Genomic DNA, 25441 nt, shown 5'->3' with positions numbered 1-25441 from the left:
GAACTATAATGGTGTATATATATTATTTTGGATTATAATGGTATTATATTGGTATATAATGTCCTACCTATGGTTGAAAATATATTACAGGTCGAAAATAAATATAGGTTGAAAATATTACAGGTTGAAAATATATTACAGGTCAAAAATATTACAGGTTGAAAATAAATATAAATTACAGGTCGAACTGGGAGGCTTAAATTACAGGTTGCACTTTAAAATACTGCGTTTAGCAACGACAGCACTTTCAAAAATGCTCTTAAAGGCCTACCTATGAAAGCGCTTTATACCTAAAAGCGCTGCCTAAGATAAAAAAAACATAAAAGATAAAAAAAGCGCAACCTACGAAAGCGCTTTCAGGAAAAAGCGCTGCTATAGGGGATGCTACGAGAGCGTTTTTCTAGGTAAAAGCGCTAGTATATGGGAGGCTACGAGAGCGCTTTTCTGGAAAAAGCGCTGCTATAGGGGATGCTACGAGAGCGCTTTTCTAAAAAAAGCGCTGCTATAGGGGATGTTACGAGAACGTTTTTTGAAAAAAGCGCTGCTAAAGGGGAGACTACGAGAGCGTTTTTGGTGTACCAAAAAGCGCTGTCGTTACCTACGGCAGCGCTAGCTATGACAACGCTTTTAAGCGCTCTAAAAGACCAAAATAAGTGTTGTCGTAGCCCTTGTACGGCGTAGTGATTGTTTAGAAGTAAAAATATTTGTGTTCTAGAAGTATATGGATAAAAACGTGAATTTGTGCATAGAATGAGGTTTTGGTTGTTTATAAATAAAAAATGTTTGTGCTCTCAAAATAGAAACATGACTTTAATTGAATAAACAACTTCCAACCAACATTTTTTTGAAAGCTTCCAAAAAAAACTTGATCAACTTTAATACTCTTCATAAGTTTTAGAGATAAATATATCAGGTACTCTTGTGGGGCATGAAATTAAGATTTTGGTGGGGGATTTTGGTGAGAGTTTCTATTATTTGATCTTTGGAGTTTTGAGAAAGCCTGAGTTGGCATACTTGATAAGTTCTTCACAATCAATAGCAACTTGTTTGGGATTATATCATGACAATTAGGATTGTTGGCTAAAGAGTGTTACTTTGTTATAACATCAAAAGATTGTAGAAATAATGTAAACTTCAAAGGATTCAAGTAATTGTCTATTAGTAATGGGTTGATGAAAATTGATTCTTCAAGGAATTGGAAGATATGTTTTCTCCGAGGTAGACCTTTGGTAGATTTGAACATCTTCAAAGAAGGAAATATTTGTGGTCTCTAATCATTTTGAGTTTGAAGCTTTGTTGTAGTATGTTTATTGTCTTAAATTATTTCCACATTTTGAGTTTGGCCCTATTATAATAATGTCATCTGCATAAATCATTGGCATGCATCGTGTGGGTCCAATTCCTAATGGTGAAAAGAGAATGATCAATTATGAACTATTTAAAACTAAAACTACTCATCTTTTAGGAGAACTTTTATTTAAAAGTAGATTTAATTGCAATTTTGGTCCCTCTATTATTCATTTTTTTGGGTTTTGTTCCCCCTATTTTAAAATCTGGAATTTTACTCCCTTTGTTTTAGTTTTTTGAGAATTTTGGTCCCCCTATAAATTCGAAGGCAATTTTTAATGAAATGGAACTCAGATTAATGATATGTTCAGCATAAATCTTAAATAAAAATAGCTTTTTTTGAACAAATTATTGCTGAACTTGCATTGACACGTCATCAATAAGAGCGTCATTTCATTTAAAATTGTCTTCGAATTTGCAGGGGGACCAAAACTCTCAAAAAAGCTAAAATATAGGGACTAAAATTCCGGATTTTAAAATAAAGGGACCAAAACCCAAAAAAATGGATAATAGAGGGACCAAAATTACAATTAAGCCTTAAAAGATTTAGAATAAGTCCATTATGAGATTTATTTATCTTCTTTTTCTTCTTCTAGTTTGAAGGAGATTTATTTATTTTCTTCTTCTAGTTTGGAGAAATTTAAATATTAATCATTTTTGCCCCACTAAATTAGGTAAAAGAAATCACAAATCTAATTGAAAAATTTAATGATTTTTTCGTGGAAGTTCTAAAGCTAAAATATTAAGGTTATGTTTGGGAGTTTGAAGAGGAGCTGAGGGGATGAGAGGCCTTTGAAAAATAGGAAGGATTGAGAGAAAATAATAGTAAGATTTTAGTTTTGAGGGTTTGATTTCCTTCCTAACACCAAAAATCTCATAATTTGAAATAACTCAAAATTTGTATTAAAAGAGGGTTTTGGAGGACGGAAACAAAATGTTCAAATATATAACTTTTGTTATAGTTTTTCAAAAAGTAAAAATACATTAATGATAAACATTATTTTATTATTTTAAATAAATTTTTTTTTTCAAAAAATATAAAATATTTCTTTCTATTTTATAAAAAAATCAATTTTCAAAGTCCTCTCTTACATTCCCTTCAAACTCCCAATTATAATCTAAAAGTCTCTCTTAAGCCGTCTATACTTTTCTACAACATAAAAGGGGCTTGAGATTGACACTAGAGCCAGCTCATCAAGTGTATCCTATCGTCCTCTAAAAAGAAAGTGTGTCCCATAGGCCATAGTTAGAACTTATAAGTTTGTCTTGATGTTATTTTTTATTTTATTTTATTTTATTTTTTAAGTTTTGAGAAATATCTATAAAGTATATTATGTACGTATGAATTCAATTACTATGCATCTATAGGATATAAAACTTTTACAAAAGTCCAACGCATATCTCACTACTTCAATATTTGTAGAGATGTTTTAAAAAACAATATCACATAGTCATAGTGGTCATGTGTTATATCAAAAAAATCAACTAAATCGATAATTCAAATTAAATTAAATTAAATTAAACTGAAATAAAATCGAATATTTCTTGTTTGATTTTAAAACTAAACCGAACCAATAAAAATCGTTGTGGTTTGGTTAGGTTTTTAGTTTTAATTTTTAGGAACCATCAAACCGATGGACCGAACCAATGAAAATAATTACGTTCTAAATATTTTATTTCACTTATTATTAAGCTCAAATTTTGTATTGGTCCAACCATTCTCCATATTTGTTTACACTTCCTACCTATCAACAGAACATTCATCTAGAACCAAACTCCAAAACTTAGAAAATAGAAACTATAAGTTACAAAAACTTGCTTTCACCGAACTTTTACTCTCGCTGCCTACCACAACTATTGCTCTCTACCGTTATTATGGTCGTATTCTCTTTGTTCAAGTTCTTTTTCTTAATTTTTTTTATATACTTTTTTGTCTCTTCTTCTTCAACAAAATTCTTTCAAGTTTGTTACAAACTAGTTTTGATGTGTGTTTGACGTGTGAAACATATTAATTAATGTGTGTTTTATTGTGTTCTATTTGTTAAGATTTTAAATTCCTTTCTAACATTCTAATGTCAAGTGTCAACTTTTATATATGATTGTGAAGTTATTTTATGATACAATTGAAAATCATGTCATTGTTTCACATGGATCAAGAGGAACTTGTAATTTGTTTGAAAAAATGAGCATGAAATAAATTATATGAAATATATTATTTTAAAAATTAATAGCATAAAATACATCGAAAAATATGATTATGGAAAATACATTGATGAATAAAATGTTAGGAAAAACAACTTTTTAAACTGATCAACTAAACCAAATCAATTTTAACCAACCGGTTAGGTTGGTTTGGTTCCATTTTTGAAAAAGGTTAAAAACCAAAAAATAGCTTATATATGTGACAACACTAGTGAATCTTTTGATAGTTGCTCGACGTTTTTTGCATTAGTAAAAGAAGAAATATTGTTAACTCGCAACAGGAAAGAATATATCTTGGTGGATTTTACCTTGACGGGAGAGAAATCCCTCTGTTTCTACTTTATCATTTGATTCAAGATGAGCGATGTGCGACACTAAATGAATGGAGATGGAGGTGCGAGCATAGAAATAAGGATTCTTAGGAAAAGGAGGTGGTACCATCAAGATTCAAGTGTCGGCGAACAAATGAATTAAAGGAGAAGAGGGAGCGGCAAAGGGAATTAAATTATTTTAGGGTTCATTTCTAGTGCTAAAAGGGGAGACGAGTTCGAGGTGATGCACGGGATAAGGGATTTTCTTCATCTTAAAAAAACCCTATAAAACATGAACAAGAAGAACAAAGTTAAGGATTTTTTTTGGAAGAATAAGGTATCTAGAGTTTTTCAGAGTAGGAAAAGGGATGTGGATTTTCGGGGGAGTGTTTTCAGCGACAATGAAAAATAATTAATTATAAAAAAGTATTATTTAAATATAGAAAGTTTTAGGAAATTAAAAAGTTACCAAATTATCATATTATGTAAATATTGGCGGTTCAAAACGCCACAACTTTTATGATATTATGTCGGCTCAGTTAACCGCCATAATCTACAGTAAAAAGTGGCAGTTTTTATAACCGCCCTAAGGAAACCTCCGTAATTCACCCGTTTGTTTGTAGTGTCAAAATCGATTCCAACATCTGGTATCAGAGCCAGGTTGTAATTCTTGGGAAGCATAGAGCAATGACTTGTCATCCAACCGAGCATTTTCCAGCAAATCTTCTCATCTTGAATGACAAGAATTACAATAATTGGTGTAAGATGATGAAGGCTATCTCTACTATCAAGACATTTGGAATCTTAAGAATGGAGTAACATCAATTAGTGAGAATACCACGGATGAAGAAAAGGCTACATATAAAGACTTGAAGAAAAAAGATTATAAAGCTCTCTTTATAATCCATCAATGCGTTGATCTAGACAACTTTCAAAAAGTTGGTGATATGTACACTCATCAAAGGAAGCATGGAGAAATCTTTAGGCGGTGCTGAGAAGGTGAAAGATGTTAGGTTAAAAATTAGAAAAGGAAGTATGAGTTGCTTCAAATGGAAGAAAGTGAAAGTGCCGCTGTTTTCTTTACTAGGGTAACAAGACTAGTGAATTAAATCCAGATTTATGGAGAAATGTTGACATCAAAATAGATAGTTGCAAAGATTTTGAGATCATTACTTATGAAATTCGATCATGTGGTTGTAGCCATAGAAGAATCAAAGGATATGTCAAGCATGGCAAAAGAAGAGCTTTAAGGGATTCTTGAATCTCATGGACAAAGAATGACTGAAAGATTTGTAAGCAAGACGAAAGATGATATAGAATTGCAGGTACAATAAACAACAAAAAAGAAATACAAAGGATGATGGAACGACAATAAAGGTGGAGGAGGTTACAATAATTCTAATGGTAGAGGTAACCAATAAGAAGGAAGTTTATCGAACCAAAGAAAACCCTTAAACCAAAGTAATCACAGAGGTGGTGGTGTAGGAAGAGGAAGAGGTAGTGCATGAAAACTTGATAAGAGTTATATTTAGTGCTTCAATTATCAAAATCATGGCCACTAAGCTAGTGATTGTCCTGAGATCAAAATAAGTAATCAAGAAAGTGTTGCAAGACTTTCAAAACACAAAAAATAATAAATGTTGTTGATCGTCACAACGAAAGATGAAGAAATATTAAAGGACCAATGGTACTTGATGAAGAACAAGGTGAAGTTTGAAAATAACAATACCCTAGCTACTGGAGGTATTGGTGATGTTCTGATCTTAAGGAAAGATGGAAAAGTTTAGTGATTTCCAATGTGTTATACATAACAGGCATGAAAATTAACTTGCTCACCATAAGGCAACTAATCGAGAAGAATTATGAAGTGTTGATAGAAGATAAGATAATGAGAGTTCTGGACTCAAGTGGTAAGTTAATCTTGAAGGCACTTGTCTATAAAAAAGAACCTCCAAGATTGAACTTGATGTGATGGAACACAAGTGTGGGCAACTGCATCTAGCAGGGATGAACGACTATGACACTACAGACTTGGGCATCTCAATTTTAAAGATATCATCAATATGATTATAAGAATCATTTTCAGGTAAGGGTGGCAAAATGGGTTGACTCTTCTAGGACATCCCGTTTAAACCACCATTTTTGGCGGGCCGGGATGAGATTTTTGGCTAGGTGTCTTAAGTTGGTCCGACCCGTCTAACTCACTTTTAAAACGGGTCGAGAGCGGGGCGGGTTTTGCCCGCGGGCTTTTTGAAGACATTAATTGTTCTCTGATTCATTCTTCATATTCATTCATAGTAGGAAAAGTATTTATTGTAAAACATAGAGAATTCATTCCTTTCCTTTTCTATTACGGTTGCCATTGGAGATGGGTTCTAAAGCTTTAAGGTATTTCTTGCACAATGATGCTTGTTTCTCATTATGATGGTAAAGTTTTGATTTGTAGTTTATTCAATTTGAGTTCTCATTTCTTTTATTTTTTGATACTAAAATGTTCAACTAAGTGCTTATTATTTGTCTTGATAATTATTAAATAATGAAGCTTTGATTTTAATTGGATTGTTTCATTTTTAGATAATTCCGTTGATAAAGCTATTGATTTTGAAGTTTTTGTACTTCATGGTATATTGCTTGTTTTCTGTTTGATAAAACGCGTCAACCAAACTTTATTCAAAGAACACAAGTTTAAAACTCAGATTTTTAGTTTTACGCAATACACTTTGATATTGACTTCTTTTTAAACTAAATGACATGCTCTTTATTATCATTTGTTTTGCCACACCCTTATATATACCCTTCTCAGAGTCCCTGCATTTGTCACTCCATGTTTATGGGAGATAAGGGTCAAAGACCATTCACAACGCAAACATCGCACACATGGTGCTGACATATAAGAATAGTCTAGTAGCATATATAGCCGATCTTTCAAAGATATATCAAAGTATTTTTTTAGTACAAATTAATGTTAGTAAGTTATTGGTTGTTAGCTTTTAGGATTTGGAAATCCTATGCCTCCTTAAAATTTCTTCAATATCCCTTAGCTCCACCAACAATTAGGTAAGTTGAGTATTTACAATATGATAATTTATGGGTAGAGTTTGTTTAGTGAAGATAACTTCGACAATTGAGTTTTCTAATTGAATAATTGAGGGGATGAATTATTTTCCAATTGATAAATTATAACACGTACTCTTTTTTGGTATTATACTTATGTTTTTTTCTTTAAGTTGAAGAATATGACATTTACATAAAGATTTGCTAAAGTTTTATTATGCGTTGTTAAAATTTGTCGGCCTCTTTATGGATGATTAACAATTTTGTAAATTATGTAATAAATCAAATTGTTAAAAAAAAAACAAAAAATGGCATGTCGGCACACTATTTTGCCAACTCGTTAATAAACAGGGGGTTGAATTTTAAGCTCGGAAGCCTAAGTTGGCATGCCCTACCCCACATTTAGAGGGCTTAAACGGAGCAGGTCTAAATGGCGCAGGCTACCCGCTTTGCCACCCGTAGTTTCAGGTTTACCAGAAATCGACATTCCAAAATAAGTGTGTGAAGAATGTGTCTAGGAAAAGCAACAAAATAACAACCTCAACAAAGATGCAGGAAGTAAGTCCAAAGCAAACCTTGAGATCATATTCTCAGATGTATGTGGTACTCTTCAAGTAGATTCAGTTCGAGGTAACAAACACTCTGTTACATTCATAAATGACTATAGAAGAAAACTGTGGACTTACTTGATCAAGAAGAAAAGTGATGTGATTGAGGTATTCACCAATGGTTGAGAGATAAAGTGGCCACAAGATGAAGATCTTAAGGACTGATGGTGGTGAAGAATATGTGTCAAGAGACTTTGATGCACTATGTGAAAGAGACGGGATTGTGCATGAGGTGGTGCCACCGTAAACTCCTCAACAAAATGATATTACTGAAAGGAAGAACAGAACCATCATGAATATGGTGAGAATAATGTTAAAGGGAAATCATCTACCAAATGAGTTATGGGATGAAGCTGTATCGACTGCAACATACATCATGAATAGATGTTCAACCAAGAAGCTAGAAGGAATCGCACCAAAATAATGTTGGTCTAGTTTCAAGCCTAGCTTAAGCCATATGAAGGTGCTTACATCAATAACACATAAAAATTTGTCAGACCAATTGAGAATAAAACTTGATGACAAGTTAATCCATATGATACTAATAGGATATCATTCAATTGGTGGATACAAATTGTTCGATCCCTTGAACAAGAAAGTTGTGATCAATAGAGAAGTGATAATAAATGAGATGAAGGTATTAAAATAGCAATGTCAAGAAGAATTCAGTGAGACTCTTGTGTGATGAACTAGCCAGTGAAGTTGACAGAGGAATTTGACTATAAGAAGGCAGGATTCAAGCAGGCACAAGTATACCTCAAAGGACAAGAAACATGCTTTCAAGGTTACATGAATGTGTGATCGTATTAGATGATATGGTAAATGATGAAGGTGATCCGGTACACTATGATTTCTATGAATATACTGAGCTAGTCAATGTAACTGAGGCATTGGAGGACTCAAAGTGGATGTAAGCAATGAATGACGAACCAAAGTCCATAGAAGTTTACAAAACCTGGTCACTAGTCAAATTGCCACAAGGTAAGAAGGCAATTGATCTGAAGCGGGAGTACAAAGTGAAGCTGGATCCAAAAGGAGAAGTAATCAGAAAAAAGTATGACTTATAGACAAAGGATTTCTTCATAGATACGGAATTGACTTTGATGAATTTTTCGCACTAGTTGCTAGGATTGAAACAATCAGGTTAATTGTTGGCCTAGCAAACATAAAAAATGGTATATGTGCCTGATGGATTTGAAATGTGTATTTCTAAATGGCTACTTTGATGAAGAAGTTTATGTTGCACAACCACTCGGGTTTGTGAAGTTAGGCCATGAAAGTAAGGTATATTGGTTGCATAAATCCTTGTATGGACTCAAACAAGCTCCAAGAGCTTGGAATAAGAAGATAAATTGTTTTCTAAGGGAGAAGGAATTTTTAAAATGCACAAATGAGCATGGTGTATATGTTAGAAGATGCAGAAGTGAAGTGCTCATACTTTGTCTCTATATAGATGATCTGTTGATAACATGCAATTGCAAGAAGGAGATTGAAGACATCAAAAGTGACCTGAGCAAGGAATTCAAAATATATAACATGGGAAACATTTCATACATACTTGGTATCAGATTCTATAAGAGTGGTAGAGGCGTGATGATACACCAAAGAAGATATGCAAGTGAAATACTCAAAATATTTAAGATGGAGGGTTGCAATGCAACTTTGACACCTGCTGAACAAGACTGCAATTAATGAAGGACTCAAATGAAGATGATGTCAATCTAACACAGTATAAATGATTCATTGGATCAGTAAGATACCTTTGTCACACAAGATCTGATCTAGCATACAATGTAGGTATGGTAAGTATATTCATGCAAAACCTATAGGCATCACACGTTGCAGCCACAAAGAGTATATCAAAAGAACACTATACTATGGCATTTTTCCTACAACTGATGAAAGAAAGAAATGCAAAATAGTGGGTTACATTGACTCTAGTTGGTGTGGTGATACCGAGGATAGAAAATCCACAACTAGTTTTATGTTTATGCTAGGTGGTGCACAGTTGTTTGGGGCTCAAGAAAAGATCCAACTATAGCTTTGTCATCATGCGAAGCTAATTACATAGATGCCTCTCTTTGCGCATGTCAAGCAACATGGATGGTGAATCTGATCGAGGAGATTGCAGGTGAAAATCATGGAGCAATGATCATGAAGATTGATAACGTGTATGTTAAAATTTGGCCAAGAATCCGATAACACATGGAACAAGTAAACACATTGAAATGAGATTCCATTATCTTATAGGGAAAGTAACAACTGGAAAGCTTAACTTGGAACACTATAGAACTAAGAATCAGACTGTTGACATCACGATGAAGGTGGTGCACGTGAAACTGTTTAAGAGATTGAAAACTATGATAAATGTAGATAGCTTAGAAATAATGAATTAGGCGGCGTGTTAAATATGTAATTCTTTGTTTTAAGCATGCCTGTAAATTTGACAAAGTCGAAGTAGTATGTAGTTGATAAAGTCGAATTTAGTTCATAACAGTCAAACTTGTATGTACTCGATAGAAGGTCGAACACAATATGTAGTAGTCAAGTTGTATGTATTCGACTGAAAGTCGAATACAGCAAGTAAATGAAGTGTGTATTCGAGATAGATTCGAATACAACCTGTCAAAGTTAGTAAGATAAATAGTTAGTTAGAGATGGCTTGATGTACAATTAATATCATTATAAATAGAAGGGCACCTATTGTTTATTATGAGGGGGAATAGAGAGAACTCACAGTTGTGACTTTAGACAAAAATAAACTTTGTATTCATTAGAATCAACAATCATATTTTCCTTTCTCTCAAAGCAATAATTTCATTTTCAATTCTCTTTTTCTATCAAATTATCCCCTCTCTTCAAATCATTGTGTAAATGAATCATCTTGCAACCAAGGTGTGATTGAATCACTAGAGTGAAGAGTGAAGACCGAGAATCTTGAATCAATTAAGAAAGTGATTGAATCCTATATTATCAAGAACGATTCTAACACAAGGAAACAACTAAGAGATATCAACATTCTTGTGAGTAAATAAAGCTCTAGGAAGCACATTGCACAATGTGAACATACGCCATGTATGTCTTCTTCTGTTAATGGTGTATAGTCGTTAAATATCAATAATTTGAACGAAATATAAATTAGGTTAATAAAAAAACAACATTAAATCTCCAGTCTCAACAATAACAACCTTAAACCTTTTACTTACTAAACATTAACAACAACACCTAACATAAATAAGTTATATGCATGGATAAAGTGATTATCTCCCATGAATCAACAATGTTGACATAAACCATATTAAACATCAATAAATAAGAGGAAAAATTAAATTGAACATTTTAATATTACAAATAATACCACTTACGTGTAAGTTATATATTTCAAAACAATAATAAAAAAGACACTTCACAATTAAATTATATATATATATATATATATATATGCCACATGGGACGCCACATAGGAAGATTCTGTCTTGAATAGTGACACAGGTGATATGGTGAATAAATGCTGAAACACCTAAAGCATATTCAAACCATTTCAAAAACCCTAAAAAGAATCAAACTTATCAAACTATTTTGTGCACTTGCATACTTTTTTCTTTAAAACCTTTTTTAAAAAAGAAAACCTTAGTCCGTTCCCGTAGTGGTGCAATTCCCTAAGAGCCCCCTATGATGTAGGTTTAAGTGGTTGTTCTTTTCACTTGAATGTGAGACATGCTTGTTGAGTCAATCCAAGTAAAATCTCCATATCAAGATGATGCAAATATCCAATCCCTCATACTTGTGGATGGCATATGGTTTTTCCCACTCAAATGTGACAAAATGTCATTTTCAATAAAAATAAACAAAACAAACTCCCATGTTTCTCTTTTAGTAGAACTACAAATGCTCTGACTTCTCTATTGCACAGAAGGGGTATGTTAATTCGAAATCAAAAATTAAAAAAAGCGTCACAGCCCCAATGTTAAATGATCAAAGCATAACCACAAAATAAACAACGAAACAAAATGGAAATAACTTCAAAAGCTATCTTCCACTCACAACAACTACTTCAAATCCTGATCATCTGCAAGATGTTTATGGTGGAAAACATCAAATCAAGGGGGATGAGAATTCACATCAATAAGATAAACGACATAAGCTGCAGGGTAGAATACAAACATCTAAACGTAAATTACAACATTCACATAACTTCATTCTCACACCCAATCCATCAATATACTCAATAAAACACATATTCATCATTCAAAATATGCAATGGGACTCACAAAATCAACTAGAATCATATGCATATGCTAACATATCATCCACAATTGGTTCACTCAGGTACCATGTTCGCCCTACTCAAACCCCGAATCCACGCTACTTTGATTAAGGATAAATCACCAAGTCCACCCTACTCAGATTGCAACTTGCCTATTTCATCAACAACAACGACACAATGATGCATGTCAATACACGTCAATGCAAAAACAACATAATGTTTAAATTCCCTTATCGAAAAAACAAAACATGCATTGACCCAATAGTAATAGTTCCCTTTCCGAACTATTATCCCACAACAACATCGCATAATTCATTAGCATAACTCATGCTCATACGGTAGCATATCAACATCACAACTTACACATTCAACATAACATCATCAATTATTCAAAATCATACAGTAGCATAATTAGTAGGATTAGCACTCGACATTATAGAATAACACAATTGATTCTTGGCTATTTCCCCTTCATAATAACATGACAACACATAAATGTATTCATACTATTTCATCTTCATTCGTCATACATACATATATAGTTAAATCCACAAACCATCACCGTTAGATAGAGCTTCGTGTTAGTTTTCCAACGCTTCAAATTGTGCCTCATTTGGAGTCACGTAGCTCAAGTTATGGTCAAAACAAGAAGTCAACCAATAGATTACACTCCGAGACCAATCGATTACACCTTGCTCCCTGTTACTGATTTTTCACATTTATGGGTAAACCAATCGATTACACCCCTTGGACCAATTAATTACACTAAGCTCTCTGCCCAAATTTTAAGTTTTCAACAAAGGACCAATCAGTTATATAGGAAGCCCAATCGATTACATATTGTATTAGTTCCAGAATTTAATGTTTCAGCAACTTTTAGTCACTTTTAAACCCTACCCAAACACACCTTAACATACCAAAACAATTTATTTAGAATAATCTAACTTTATACACCATTTAATCCAATATTATCACATTATATACACCAATTAACATATTTTTCAGGCTTATTTTTAAAAGCTTCAAGAACACATCCATGGAGGAACAATCAAACAGAGCACAACATGTAATTACATGGATTCATCCATGAAAACAGAATTATTACCACAACCAATCATCGAAATTCAGAATAACATATAACAACCACAATTCATGACAAATTCACACAAATCCTATTGGAGGTTAAGGAGTCCTCATTCTACCCCTCATGTATATACCCGTTATGGAATCAATTCTCCCCTTACATGGTTATCCTAGCAGTACAAATATTGGTTTGACGATTCTTCTTCTTCCTTAAGCCCTAAGCTCTTTCTCTCCTCTTAGTTATCTAGCTTTTAGCCCCTCTTTCTCAAATTCTGGTTTTTCTACGTATTGATAACCAAAAACCCCCTAAACTTAGGTTAGGCTCCTAATTTATATCATTAGTGTAAATCTTATTGTAACTATAATTTAGACCCAAAATGCTATCCCTATTACTCCTTCCTCCCTTCCACTTCTAATAGTTCTCACTATTGGCCCAACCCTTTATTTTTCCATTAAATTAAATAAATCTAATGAAATACTATTATTTTAATTATTGAAATAAACTATAATAACTTTAATAAAATTCTACCAATTTCTAATTACTCTCGATACTCTCACCTCAAGGTCACACACCCATCTTCTATATTCACTTAATTAATATTACCCCATAATTATATAAATACACAATAATCATACTAAATTAAATAATTTCAATAAATCAAAAACCAACTTGTTACAAAAGACACTTAAGTACTCTAGGTATGGTAATCGTTCTCTAACCTGCATACTTAGGGTGACATGTTAGCAAGGTGAGTAAAAACATCTTTGTTACAAGAAAGCATTAAATGCCTTTGTCCCCAACTACTTAAGCGACAAACTCTAAATGTTTCAATTCTAGAACAACAAAGATGAGTCATCGGAAAGCTGGCCGTAATCACTAAAGATTCCCTGGTATCTGTGATGTCCGGTAAGTCTTGGGGGCAACTGACCAACTGTTATGGGCCGACCATATTTATCCTGCACCGGCCACCTTGAGATGATATGTTTTGAGTCATGGCTCTTGACCGACTATGTGGTTATGCTCCTAAAATATTCTCCTTACCGTAAGGAGAAGATTATACTACACTTTACTATAGGAAATCTACACCTCATTCGCATCTAACGGTCCTCCGTATTCCACATATAAAGGATAGCGAGGCCATTATTTCTTCCCTATGTATTAGGAATAGCGCCGAATCAGGTAATACGTTTTAAACATGATTTGAATACTCTATACCATCTCATATACTGACTTTAGCGACAGAGTGCTAACCTTGCAGGTACATTCCTACTCATCTGTACCAAAAGCTCTACTCCACCGCAACTTCCTCATATCTCTTTTATTTTTGGTTCTAGAACGGAACAAACTCCATTATATGACTCATGGTGAATTTGGTATTCTTTTTTCAGCTGGTATTTGGTGATCTTGGTCATGTAAAAACATCATGATTTTTGGGAATAACTAGTTGCTCATTTCAAAAGTTGTGCATAAATTTTGATTGTCTCATGATGACTTTACCCCTTATTTGTGTCATTCACTAGAGAATTGTTTATTATTTTTCGTACTTTGACGCTATGGACTCCTCCTCTTTCAAGATCCATTAAAGTTAATATTGATGGAATTTCATTTATAGTTCCTTAGTTATTGGGTGTGTAGGTTTGATTAGAGACACTACGAGAGGTTTCTTAGTTAGCTTTGACAGTTCTAGAGTTGTATTATTATATGAGTTGTTAGATATTAAGCACGGTTTAAATCTTGGTTCTAAGGTGGGTTACCGAAGCATGATTTGCGAAACAAACACCTTGGATGTGATTCAAATCTTAGTTTTATTGATTTTTGTCATTGGTCATCTCCTCTCTTGAAATTAGGATCTATGTTCCTTTTAGAGTCTTAAACTGTTTATCTTAAATCATTTATTATGCTTTATTTTATATTTTTTTGGACGAGCTTCTTTGATATTAGGAGATAAAAAAAGTAATTAAAGAAATAGTCTGCAATTACCAATTAAATTTATGAGATTATAAATATTTTAAAATATTCATAATTCTATTAAATTGTTATATTTATTCATATATTTATCATGAATTTAGTACTTATCCTTTAACTATTTATTATTAATTTAATTTATAAAATTATTATATTGAATTTTTTTCTCTTATTCATAAAAAGATTTATATGAATAAAATTTGATAGAGCAAATGACCTTTTATTTAAATCTATTTAAGAGTAACAGACAAATTTACAGCGCGTGTTTTGACTAATATTTTGCTCAATGACACAACATAATATAGCGCGTGTTCCATCCAACATTTACTCAACCACTAATATGATATAACACGTGTTTAAGCCAATGTTTGCTCGACAACACAACATGACATAACACGTGTTTTGGCCAACGTTTGCTGAACAACACAACATGATGAGATGTCTTTTCACCGTGATTTTTACAAACTACAAAGTGTAACTTTTACGTTATCGTGATTTTCCGCCGCGGTTTTAAGAAAACTAGACACAAAATGAAACACACTCATAAAGAGTTCTTTCCACCATGATTTTTATAAACTACAAAGTGTAACTATTACATTATCGTGATTTTGAGCCGCGGTTTTAAAAAAGCTAGAGAAAGAACAAAACATTCATAAATAACTTAGATGATTTATCAACCCAAGAAAAACTTCAATGAACAAAACTTGATGTTTATGAACAAGTGCTAGAAATGGAAAAGTAAGATTGCATATCAAAAACAATTTCTAGATGAAACAAAATTTCTCAAACTCATCACAATAACAATAATAACATGAACCAATTCACGCAGTAGAATCTTCTCATCCCTCTCTCTTTCTCCCACTCCTCCACTCTCCTCTCTTCACTATAGTATGATTGGAATCTTCACCGCCACGTGTCACTCCATCTTTCCACGCGCCACTCGCGCGTGATATAGTACCCCTCACTTTCTCTCACTTAATATTTTTAATTTTATTTTCCTCTATTTTTCTCTCTCTAGTTTTCTCTATATATCAACAAGAGGCAAGATAAAAGAGAACGACTTGGGCTTTTGTTTTTAGTTTTCATTTTTCATTTTTCTATTTTTTTTTCTCGTAAATTTTCTTCTTCTTTCTCTTTCTCTGCCTCCGTCGACTCTTCACCCACAGTGTTCTTCAATTCAACCCTCCTTCGTATCCATGAAACCTCTTCTCTCTTAACCAAACCAGGTATATATCTCTCTCTTTATACTCACAACAACTCTATGTGCGTGTGTGCGCGTGTCTTTATATATATACATACATATATATTACTATATATCCGTTTTCATATATATAAGTGCTTTCTTCACGTTTTCTTTATTTCCAATCCGCAACTTGCGAATCGTTCTATAACCATAACGACCCATTTTTGCAGCTTCGTGAGGGTCTCATCAGGTTCTTCTTCTGCTTCCATGGAGGTAACCAACCAACACTATAAAATTATTATTTTTTTAATATTTTATTTCGTGCTTTACTTGTCGTACAATTTTAATGTAGTTGAATATATCTTCGCGTAGTAAATAACACGAATTTTCATGGATCATATTATTTAAGTTCTTACTGTGAAAAATGAAAACCCGTTGTTTTTCGTGTCTCCAGGGCTGTTATTATTATACATATATATTATATTATTATGTTTGTTTCGTGTTATTTTTTCATTTTCTTTGATGTGTTGAGTTCTGTTTTCTGGTTTGAATAAATTGCGGCGCTTTTTTGTATTTGAGAGTAATGTGCTTGGTAGGTTTTCATGCATTTGTGTAAAGTTTTCAACTTTGGATTCTGGGTTTTACTTTTGTTTCGAAAAAATGGATCTGGTTTATTCATTTCTTCTTAGTTTGTTACAGACACTGCTCTGCCTCAGTTTTCCTCTGTCTACTTCCTTCAACAGATAAACATATATAGCTCCTCTGAATCTGATTCTCATTAATGTGATTTTCTGTTCTTGTTGTTGTTCTTATGAGTTGATTTTCTTGTTTGAGTTTTTTTTTTTAAATATTTTTCTTCTGTTCCTAAATATTGCTGTTTAATTTGGGAATTTTTTAGTTATGCCCGTATGTTTATTCAAAGTTGGATTAATGAACTTCAAGGTCGAATCCTCTGGAAAACCTGTGCTTGACTCCTCACTGAAATAATTACTGATTAGACTTTACTTACTGGTTTACTCGAGCCTTCTCGGGTGAGAACCAGAGAACCATAGGGTTTAGACCAAAACAAAATCTTTGATAAAATTTTCTTCTATTTTTAAAATAAATTATAAATTTTCTTAATTTTTTTTCTCATTAGTTTATATTTGTTCTCTTTTACTGTTGGAACCATGTATGATTTCAATAAGGAATATTTATAAATAAATCTTACTATCATTATGTTATTATTATGTAGTGCTTTTGAAACATTTTTTGTTTAATCACACGCCACTAACACTATTGGCAAAATTCACTTTTGGATTTGTAGATTATGTTTGACCACAGGTTGAAAACTGCATGATAAACATGTTTAAATTTTTGGACAGGTGAATGCAGTTCAAGTTAATAACAACCTAGTGAACGGTCAGGATGAGCAACGAGATGAACGATCACTTTCTCCAGAAAGGTCCAATGATTATAATGTTTTTGGTGATCCGGATCCCGACTTATCTCCCCGGGTAGGTGAGGAGTACCAGGTTGAAATTCCTGCTTTAATTTCAAAATCCGAGTATTGTTTGTTTGGAAGGAATGCCAACGAGGTAGAAAGTACTCTTTGTAACTTTGAAGTAGGATTACCTATCCCTATTATTTGGATAAAGGATGGAGCAGAGAAGAGTAATGCCGATCCACCGAAAAACGAATGCAAGTTGAATCCTAAACTTGAGGCCATTGGCAGTACATTGTTTAATAGAAAGAATTCTGATATGCAGCAAGAAACAAAGATTGGGATGCATGAGGAGCATAGCCATAAAGGACACATTCTGGTTCCTGGTTCTCGAAGTGACAACTGGACTGAAGTTGAAGAGGCCGGTTTTGTCCTTGGTTTGTATATATTTGGGAAGAACCTCGTTCTAGTGAAAAGATTTATTGGCAATAAGAAGATGGAGGATATACTGTCATTCTATTATGGGAAATTTTATAAGTCTGACAAATATCACAGATGGGATGGAAGTAGGAAAATGAAGAGCAGGAAACGCGTTTTCGGGGAAAGAATTTTCACTGGACAAAGACAAAATGAGCTTTTGTCTCGTCTACTACCGAATGTATCACAGGAATGTCAAAAAAAATTACTTGAGGTACAGACTTAAACAATTCCGAAGTTTATGTCATTTTAATTTTAATATCGCTGTTGCTCTACTGTCATGGTATTTGCTAAGAACATGTTATAACTTTTTTGAGTTCAATTGTATCGTAGGCGTCGAACGCATTTGAAGAGGGAAAAATGCTTTTGGAAGATTATGTTTTAACTCTAAAAGCTTCAGTTGGGATCAAAGCACTTGTTGAGGGAGTAGGAATTGGTACAGGGAAACAAGATCTTACAGGTGTCTCTATTGATTCTGTAAGGTCCACTCAAGCCGTCCCGTTTCGCGCAGAAATACCGGTTGGTAAAGCATGTTCAATGCTTTCAACTTCAGAGATAATAAGCTATCTAACAGGTGACTTCAGATTAAGTAAAGCTCGAACAAGCGATCTCTTTTGGGAAGCTGTTTGGCCTCGTCTTCTTGCCAGAGGTTGGCACTCGGAGCAGCCTACATGTTATAACTATTCGGTTACTTCTAAGAATCCTCTGGTCTACCTTGTCCCCGGAGTTAAAAAGTTTTCAAGGAAGCTCATTAAAGGGAATCACTATTTCGATTCTCTATCTGATGTCCTCAACAAAGTTGCATCCGATCCTGAGCTAATTGATCTCGAGAAAAATGGGGATGATGACAGCACAAGCAAGGAAGGAAACGGGTGGATGAAAGATACAAAACTGGACACGGAAAATTCCTCGGCTGATCAGCCGCGTCATTGCTATCTCAAGGTAAAAACTCCAAGTAACAGCACAGATGTAATTAAATTCACTGTTGTGGACACAAGTCTAGCGAATGAAAAGATGAGAAATGTGAAAGAACTGAAAAGCCTACCATTTGGAGTTTTAACAGCTTCTAGTTTGGAAATTGATTCGAGCGATGAAAATACCTCAGAAGAGGAGAAAACAAACGAATCCGAGTCTGTAAATGGCAGATGCTCTGATAGCAGGAAGAATGATATTACTAAAGCCGGTAAACTTAACATTGTTAAGGGTGAATTTTCAGACTTGAATGGTTTTGAAAGCAAGCCTTCAAAAGAGAAGCTTCCAAGAAGCAACATGGTCTGCACTAGAATATCAGCTGCCTCGATAGACCAGAAGACAGACTTCTTGGATAACAAGAAGAGAAAAGACGGTATGAAGTGTCAATCACTCCCTAGAATAGAATCTGATAACATAATTGATGTGGTCCCTATTACGAAAAAGAGAAGGAGATTAACTGCATGTAGCCGTGCAAAGACAGACAGAAGTACGGCTAGTTTCTTTGCGGTTCCTCCGAGAGTTAAACAAGAAGAGACCAGTTTCTGTCGGGATCAAGACAACTCAAAATACAGCAAGAATGTAACTGCTGATTTTTTGGCTCCTAGAGTAAAACAAGAGAAGTGTCCTTACAATCCAAAATCTAGTGATAGTGTTCATTCATCTGCAGAGAAGTTAATTCCACCTCAGGAAGTTAACTATTTAGCACGTTTTCCAACTCAGGAGACAAAAAAGTTAGCAGAACCTCTGCCAAATCTCGGCTCATTCATCTGCAGAGAAAGTGTTCCTGGTACAAGCTCTTCCGGCACAAGGGAACAACATCGAAAACCTCAGCCGCGGACTATGATTGACCTTAACTTACCTGTTTCACCGGAAGTTGATGTTGATGAACCTTTGGTGAATGAAGTGACTGAGATACAGGAAACTGAAACAAGCAAGGAATCAGGCGAGGTCAGTGCAGGGACAAACATCGAACCAGTTGATCACTCAGATCAGCAGCCTGAAGTACAAACCCGGAGGACTGGTACAAGAAACCGACCCCCGACAGCAAAAGTTCTGGAAGCTTTTGCCTTTGGATATCTAGACAAAAAGGAGAAGCGTGTCAGAAGTAGGGACAGCTCAAGATCAAAAACTTCACGACGTGTGCGTCATAAAGCGGAAGGCTCTGGTAGCAGTGCTGTTGCAGATTCTGGAAAAGAGGAAAGAGCGAATTTCGCCTGCAATGGTAATGGTAGCGCTGGCATTAACGGGGATGTGGTATATACAGGTTTCCAACAATGATGTCTTATAATGGGAGATTGAATTTGTTTCTCTCTCTCAATACTTAGAGACAGCAGCATGTGATCTTTCATTGGTTCAACTAGTACAGTACATTATACAGAATTTGATGTTAGAATTGGTTCAACTAGTACAGTACATTATACAGAATTTGATGTTAGAATTGGTTCAACCAGTACAGTACATTATACAGAATTTGATGTTAGATACAATCTTCGAATATGCAATCAAAGGTCGAAATCGGGAGTCACCTTCATCATTAGAAAGTACTGCTTCCAGACTTGGAGGTGAAGAAATGAAGTTGAATCTCCAAGAATCACAAGGAATGAAGTTGATGTTGTGTTTCTATCTGTTGTGAAGGTAATATCACATAATGATGTTGATGATGACAAGTGTCAAATGGTTGTGTTGGTGACACTTGTCAAATGGTCTTGATCCCAACAGCTTTTCTAAAGATTCTTTATGATGGCATATATGAACAAGAAAGATATATCACAAGCCTCGTCAATAAAATGTATTAAGTTTCAGGTTAAGGTACTAGACAATGTTGAATCAAACAAAGAAATTTGAAGTCTTAAAGCTGTTATCTTTAAGTTGAAGTTGTGAACTCAAAGATATGAAGTGTAAAAACTCGATTGGTCTTGTGCTTAGCGCCTTAGTTTTGATCATTTATTGTAAAGGAACAAGAATAAGTCTTGAGGTACTACCTTAAGACAATGCACACACACAAAAAGTGTTTTCAAACATCTTCTCTTTTGATAAACTTCTTAAAATCAATTTGGGAAAGCACTTAATTCATTAGAAATTTGTTTAATCAATTAAGAAGGTAAAAATGCATTGAATAATCGATTAATTTGTCCCTTTAATCTATTAAATCAAAGCGTAATGCCTCCTAATCGATTAATGGGGCTGATAATCAATTATGTGACATAGAGAATCCAACTTTCTTATTTTAGCTTGGTTAATCGATTATCACATGATTTTAATTAATTGAATCATTGAAAAGCCATATGGATTGTTTCCCTTTGATTGAGCCGGATTTATTTATTTATATATATATATATATATATATATATATATATATATATATATATATATATATATATATATATATATATATATATATATATATATATATATATATATATATATATATATATATATATATATATATATATATATATATATATATATATATATATATATATATATATATATATATATATATATATATATATATATATAAATGAAGTTTCTCCTCATTTTAACATACATTAGTTTTCTAAATAAACTTTTTTTTTCTATCATTCTTTCTCTCATTCTTATATAAAGCTCTTGTTTTACTAAAATTGTATTATTGTCAAGAGAGTAAAAAGTTCCATCTAATGGTTGTGGGTTGTGTTGTAGTCAAGTCCGGCCCTGCACAAGTGAAGAGAGCGCTACAACACCGGGCCTCAAATTTTAAAGGCCCAAACATTTTTTAATAATTAAATAAAATAATATTTTAAAAAATACAAAATATTAAAAATACAAAATTTATATAAAATAATTTATAATTTAAACAATACAATGATTTTTTTTAGTATATTGATTAATATACAATTGTATTTTTGAAGTGTTATTTTTAATTATTAACTTTTTTATTTTTAAATTTAGGCTCATTTTTAAAATTAAAACATAGCCTCTAAATTGATTGGGTCAGCCCTGGTTGTAGTGGTGTTGTGTTACAAGTATTTGTTCTAGAGTATAGTTCTCGTGTGATCTTTTTTTAATTGGATTTGGAGGTTGCGACCTAAACCTAAAAAAAATTTGAGTAAAAATTATTGAGTTGGGTCTAAGTAAATTTTTTGGTTAAAGTTATTGATTTGAGCATGTGTAAAAGCTCGAGTTGTTGTTGTAAGGTTTTTAGGCTGATCATGTGCAAAAATTCAATTTGTTATGAAAGGTTATTTTGGTTGGTTCTAGGAAAAGCTCAAAATTGTGTTTATTTGAAATTTCAAAGGGAAACTGTTGGGAACTTGAGTAAGACTAATGGTTTAGGATGAACAATGATAACTCTGGTGTGATTTTCCTATCCATTTTTTCTTTTATTCTCTGCCCCTTCTCTTCTCTATTATTCCACCACTTTATCTATGTCATTTTATCTCTTCTAACATAAATATTTTCAAAATCAAAGTTTTTATAAATCGATCTTTTGAAAATTTGAATATCACAATACACTCACCCTTCTAGTGTATGGAGTCATCTTGTCAACAAGTTGTATCCAAGTCTAACCATTGTTATAAGACTGGTCGTCTCAAGAGGAAGAAATGACTTCAAACAACTCACTAAATAGACCCTCATTCTTCAATAGAGAAGAGATTGCTTTGAGGAAAGTGAAGTTGAGAAACTTTATAGAGAGGATGCATTATGATATCTGGAATTTCGTTAAAAATTGTTATTTTGCTCCCACACATTTAATTGATGGTGTTGTGGAAAATAAAGATAGAGATATTAGGACCAAAGATGATAAGGAAAAAGTGTTGTCCAGTTTAAAAGCAAAAACTATTATTATTATCACTCTAATCATATATGAATTTTTGTGTGTCACCACGATACTACAAAAGAAATGTAGAACATCCTTCAAGTTACCCATGAAGATATTACTAAAGTAAAAAAAGGCTAGGGTGAACACGTTAATCCATGAATACTAACTTTTCATAATGAAACATGAAGAAACATTCAGGATATAAAAAAACTTTTTATTCAAAATGTGAATCATATAAGAACTCTTTGTAAAATTTGCCGAAATAAGGGTTTGGTTATAAACACTATTACGAAAAGACCTTCCGTAAAACATTATTACAACGACCTTCATGTTAACCGTGATAATATATCGTTTACGCGTGCTTGAATTTTTTAATTATTTATTAATATATTTATCATTTACGCGCTCCTGAATTTTTTAATTACTGATTAAAATTTTTAGGAGGACCATTCTTTCAAGAAATTTTTTTGAAGGACTAAAAGTGAAATATGAGATATTTAGGAGGACCACAAACACAACCTTAAAAATTTTAATCAAATTACTTTTTAAAAATTAGAGTAATCTATACGAATATAATAACTAACCACTATACATAATTTGGATGTAATTATTTTATTTAATATGGAAGTTTAATCTTTAATCATATACCTTCGTTTGTGGACAGCGGGATTGGTCCCTCTTAGATTAGTCAGTCGCGAGGCCGGATACCAAGATTTTCAACAAATAAAATATCTAATCATATATATAATTTTCCTTTATATGATGTTGATTTTGTTTGTACAATTATTTTTAAAAATATTTTGCTTACTTAGAATATAAATGATCAATTAAAACCGTTAAATTAAAAGAAAATAAATGATTAAGATTAGGAGTAAGTTTTCAAACCTAGACACACACACGCACATACACACTTAAGTTTGAACTGGCCAATAACTTGTATCATTTGGAATATCATAGGTTTGAACTCAAATTGTGCCACTGTGATCTCTGACGGAATGATTCATATGTTCATGACATTGGGATCAAACACATCATAATACCTAATTTTCTATCATGACTCCTTGCAAAGGTTGTGGTTCTTCATAGCGTTCTTCAAAGGCTTCAAACAAATGAGCAGAAATAGGGTTTCGTGGTAAATGACCGGTAGCTTGAAATCTCCTTAGTAATTTGTATGTTCTCTCAAGTTCATAGTCGCCCCTGTATACTAGGGTTAGCAACATGCGCATGCAGTACCCACGTACCTGTCGTGTCACCAGAAGACAGAATGCGTCAAAAGCTCAAACGTGCTTTTCCCAAAAAATTTAAAGAATCGAAGTGTTATTGACACAACCCCCGACAACTGTGCCAAAAACTTATTGTGTTATTTATATGTGCAAATATACACAATCAAATGATAGCGAGTGATCTAAAAATAAAGTATTGATCCTACAGAGATCGTAATAACTTAAGTTGATCCTCAATGTAAAACTTTGTGAATATCCATGAGAAAAAGATAACAATAATGGTTGGTTGTCATAGATTTAGGTTGTGTAGTAGTTAATAAGAGTAAAGAAGTTAAATCAATAGTGAGAGATATGTTGGGAAATGATCCATTTAATGAGTTTTATACTTTGTGTGTATCTGATGAGACCCGTCTTGACAGATGAGGTAGAAAGTGATATAGTGGTGTATGTCTAGCACATCAAAATATATGCATTAAGTTAGGGAAACAAATCTCTAGGTCTCACAATAACATTAAAGCATGTGTTGTATAACTTGTAATTGCTCTTATGGTTGTAGTCCTTTATGTCTAAAGAGACTAATATAGTGAATATGTTTATCCTAATATTTTCAAACATATTTACCATGAGCTCCACTAGTTAACAAATCTCTCAATCATTAATCAACTTCTACCGATTTCTAAGGTGATCGAACAAAGAAACAGATGTATAGCATTATTTCACATGATAAAATGTATCACTTAAAATCACACCATCTAACACAAAATATAACTTTTCATCGAACTTCACATTGCTCAACATAAAGAGTTTAGCTCATGGTGAGCAAAAGAAATACAACAACACAAATTCTCAAAGTTAACATTATAAACACTAATGAAAAGAAAATAAAAACCTAAGTGTAACACTTCTAATCCTTACAATCTTTAATCAGCAAGAAGCGAGTTCTGTCATGCCTGGTAGCTCAATACTTCTTCAAGAAAGGAAGGGGAGAGATTCTCTTCACTTATGGTTCATACATCTTCTTCTCAAAATGAGATATTTTTCTAATTTATTTCTCTAGTGTCTCTCTCAACTTCCGAACCTTCTTTTATTTCTTCAATGTACGTGGTTCTTTTATATCCTTTTAACTTTTAGGGTTTCCTGTAGTCATTGGATCATGGGCCTTGTGATTATCCACTGATTTGGCCCATGAAAATCAACACATTCCTTCTTCTTAACCTCTCATACCAATACTAGGTAGTACAAATCAGCGTGCAAGGGACAACACGTCCGGTGGCAAACATGTTGCGCAGACAGACAAGCAGCGCAGAAATTTCGGCGTCCAGCAACTTTCGCATGTTTTATTTTTTAGTGTTTGTTCTTATTCATTCAGATTTCCATCTCAACTAGTGTTTCCATCTTCAAGCTCTTGTCATGTTTGCCTTAATGTTGAAGCCCTTCACTTCTTACAACGTCTTCTAGCTCTAAGGCCTGCTAGGAAGTGAGGTTGTATTGAAGCAACATTTCTGGCGTGACGAAACTTATCA

General features: G+C 33.3%; 1 protein-coding gene across 1 annotated transcript; it reads left to right on the top strand.

The window, feature by feature from the left end:
* The first annotated feature begins 15898 nt into the window (after positions 1-15898).
* On the top strand, positions 15899-20971 carry LOC131631581 (uncharacterized). Its single transcript, XM_058902373.1, has 4 exons — positions 15899-16064; positions 16252-16294; positions 17386-18135; positions 18255-20971. The coding sequence occupies exons 2-4, from the start codon at positions 16289-16291 to the stop codon at positions 20169-20171; spliced, it is 2673 nt and encodes an 890-aa protein (XP_058758356.1). The 5' UTR covers positions 15899-16064; positions 16252-16288; the 3' UTR covers positions 20172-20971.
* The last annotated feature ends 4470 nt before the right edge of the window (positions 20972-25441 follow it).

Source organism: Vicia villosa, linkage group LG1 (assembly GCF_029867415.1).
Source record: "Vicia villosa cultivar HV-30 ecotype Madison, WI linkage group LG1, Vvil1.0, whole genome shotgun sequence".
Classification (NCBI taxonomy): Eukaryota; Viridiplantae; Streptophyta; class Magnoliopsida; order Fabales; family Fabaceae; genus Vicia; species Vicia villosa.
Note: the sequence above shows the minus strand (reverse complement) of the source record. Positions and strands in the feature narration are given on the sequence as shown.